The sequence below is a fragment of the Sinocyclocheilus grahami genome, unplaced genomic scaffold (genome assembly GCF_001515645.1).
Source record: "Sinocyclocheilus grahami isolate Dianchi unplaced genomic scaffold, SAMN03320097.WGS_v1.1 scaffold465.1, whole genome shotgun sequence".
In the NCBI taxonomy this organism is placed as follows: Eukaryota; Metazoa; Chordata; class Actinopteri; order Cypriniformes; family Cyprinidae; genus Sinocyclocheilus; species Sinocyclocheilus grahami.
This window is the reverse complement of record NW_015505644.1, coordinates 454264-456436: the sequence shown is the minus strand read 5'-3', so window position 1 is coordinate 456436 and position 2173 is coordinate 454264. Positions and strand designations below refer to the sequence as shown.

Here is a 2173-nt window from a genome sequence, read left to right as displayed (position 1 = left end):
TATATATATATAGTGTAATTGTATTACTAACAAACAGTATTTTACTACATGTATGTATGTGTATGTGTGTGTGTGTGTATAATTTTATTGCTAATGAATACAATTTGTCAACACATTCAAGCTTAGATTTGTCCAACTCAAAATCATAGTCAAATGGAATTTTATGAATACCCTTGCGTGTAAAGACAAACACACACACACATAAATATTTTAACACACAAAGTCCTAATTATATTATAATTAGAATAATTTTCCGAATTGCAATCGAAATTCCAATGGGAACCCCACAAAAATGTCTTAATCATTCCTTTTGTTAGATAATAAACATCATTAATAAGAATTACTGCTTTCATAATAACAGCCCAAGGCAATTAGGTTAAATCCTAAAAATGTCCTTTAAACTTAAATGTCCTAATGGGATAATAGTCAGGAATATTATGAAAATATGTAATCATAAAAATATATATATATGTATGTAATATGTAATCGTAAAAAAACAAAAAACAAAACTTGTGTTATATTGGAATCCTATTAAAGAATTCCCATTAGGAACGAATATATATATATATATATATATATATATTAGTGCTGTCAAATGATTAATCGCGTTTAATTAATTAATGTGTGTACTGTGTATATTTATTATGTATACATAAATACACAACCATGCATGTATATATTTAAGAAAAATATGTTATGTTTATATATTAAATATATTTATATATAATATAAATTATACGAATATAAATATAGACATGTAAATATTTTCAAAATATATACTGTAAGTGTGTGTATTTATATATACATAATAAATATACACAGTACACACACATATATATTATGTAAATAAAAACTTTTATTTTGGATGCGATTGTATTACTAACAATTATAAATATTACAATTGTGTGTGTGTGAGTGTGTGTGTGTGTGTGTTTCCCAAGTTTTTGTGTCATGTTAGAAGAAAATGTCCTATAAAACCTTAAGAACTTTCTTTAAGAAATTTTCCAGCTACTGAAAGTTGACAGCTACTGCAAAGACAGCCAGGGGTTTACCTGGGGATGAATTTGAGCTGATCCCCCAGGCGGGATTTAAAATCCTCCCAGGCGGCAGAGAAACTCTCCCCGGTGTGTTCGCTGCTCATCTCCTCGTTCTTCAACAAGTGTGACTCCTGAAACCCATCCATGAACTCCTCCAGAATGATCGTGCCGTCTTTGTCGGTGTCAAGTCTGGCGAAGAGCGCGTCTATCTCAGTGGATCGCACGCGCAGCTCGGAGCATATTCTGACGAACTCCCATTTCTCGATGCGTCCGGAGTGATCCACATCACAGGCGTGGAAGAGCGCGCGGAGTCTCTCCTTCTGCGCGTCAGAGCCCATGACTGCTCCACAGACTGATTACTTAGCAAACATTATGAGAGGGACTTTTCAGACGGTGTTGACCTTGTGGTATCATGCTTTTGCACTCACTGGCTCCAAGAATCCAGTGATTGAAATGAACGCCCCTTACACAAACTGCGCAAAGCAAACAAGCTCGTTCAACAGTTTGAGGCGTTTAGTTTGCAGCGGCGCATCACGGGGTGTTTACAAAATACTTAAACAATACCTAAGAATTACACTGTTAAAAAAATGCTGTAGTTTTTACAAAATAATTTTGGCAGCTGTGGTTGCCTGAATAATTTTGTAAAAAATACAGAAAACTGTAAACACGTTTACGGCCCAAAACTGTACATTTTACAGTATAACACTGTAATTTAAAAAACAAGAAAATTTGACTGTAAACCAGTAAATTCAACAATGCACACTGCTATTAAAATCTGTTTTGTACCTTTAACATACTGACAACCACCATAATAATGCAGCTGGTAAAAGAGAAAGCCACATGAAGAATCAAAGCTAAGTAGCTTCGCCACAAGCAGAAGGTTATACTGATATATAGAAGGTGCACAGAGTCATTCATGCAAACACTAAACACCCATCATGGTAACACACATGATACTTAAATAATGCATTCAACTTTCATTAAACAACAGAAGATGCAACATAAAGCCCAAATATACATAACTAATAACACAAACTTAAAAAAAACATGATTATTTAAACAAAATACTTTCAAATGTGGAGTGTCATGCAGGGAATTCTGGGAATATCAGTTTACACTTTTTGACTGTAAATTAT

The 2173-nt window shown here is 33.4% G+C and overlaps 1 protein-coding gene across 1 annotated transcript in view; it reads right to left on the bottom strand.

Annotated features, from left to right (window-relative positions):
- The window catches only part of rasef (RAS and EF-hand domain containing), a 40122-nt gene extending 38657 nt beyond the window's left edge, over positions 1 to 1465 (bottom strand). Inside the window, exon 1 of the mRNA XM_016235272.1 lies at positions 1053 to 1465. Coding sequence (XP_016090758.1) covers positions 1053 to 1375 — 323 coding nt within the window. The 5' untranslated portion in view covers positions 1376 to 1465. The remainder of the gene's footprint in view (positions 1 to 1052) is intronic.
- Positions 1466 to 2173: the final 708 nt, after the last annotated feature.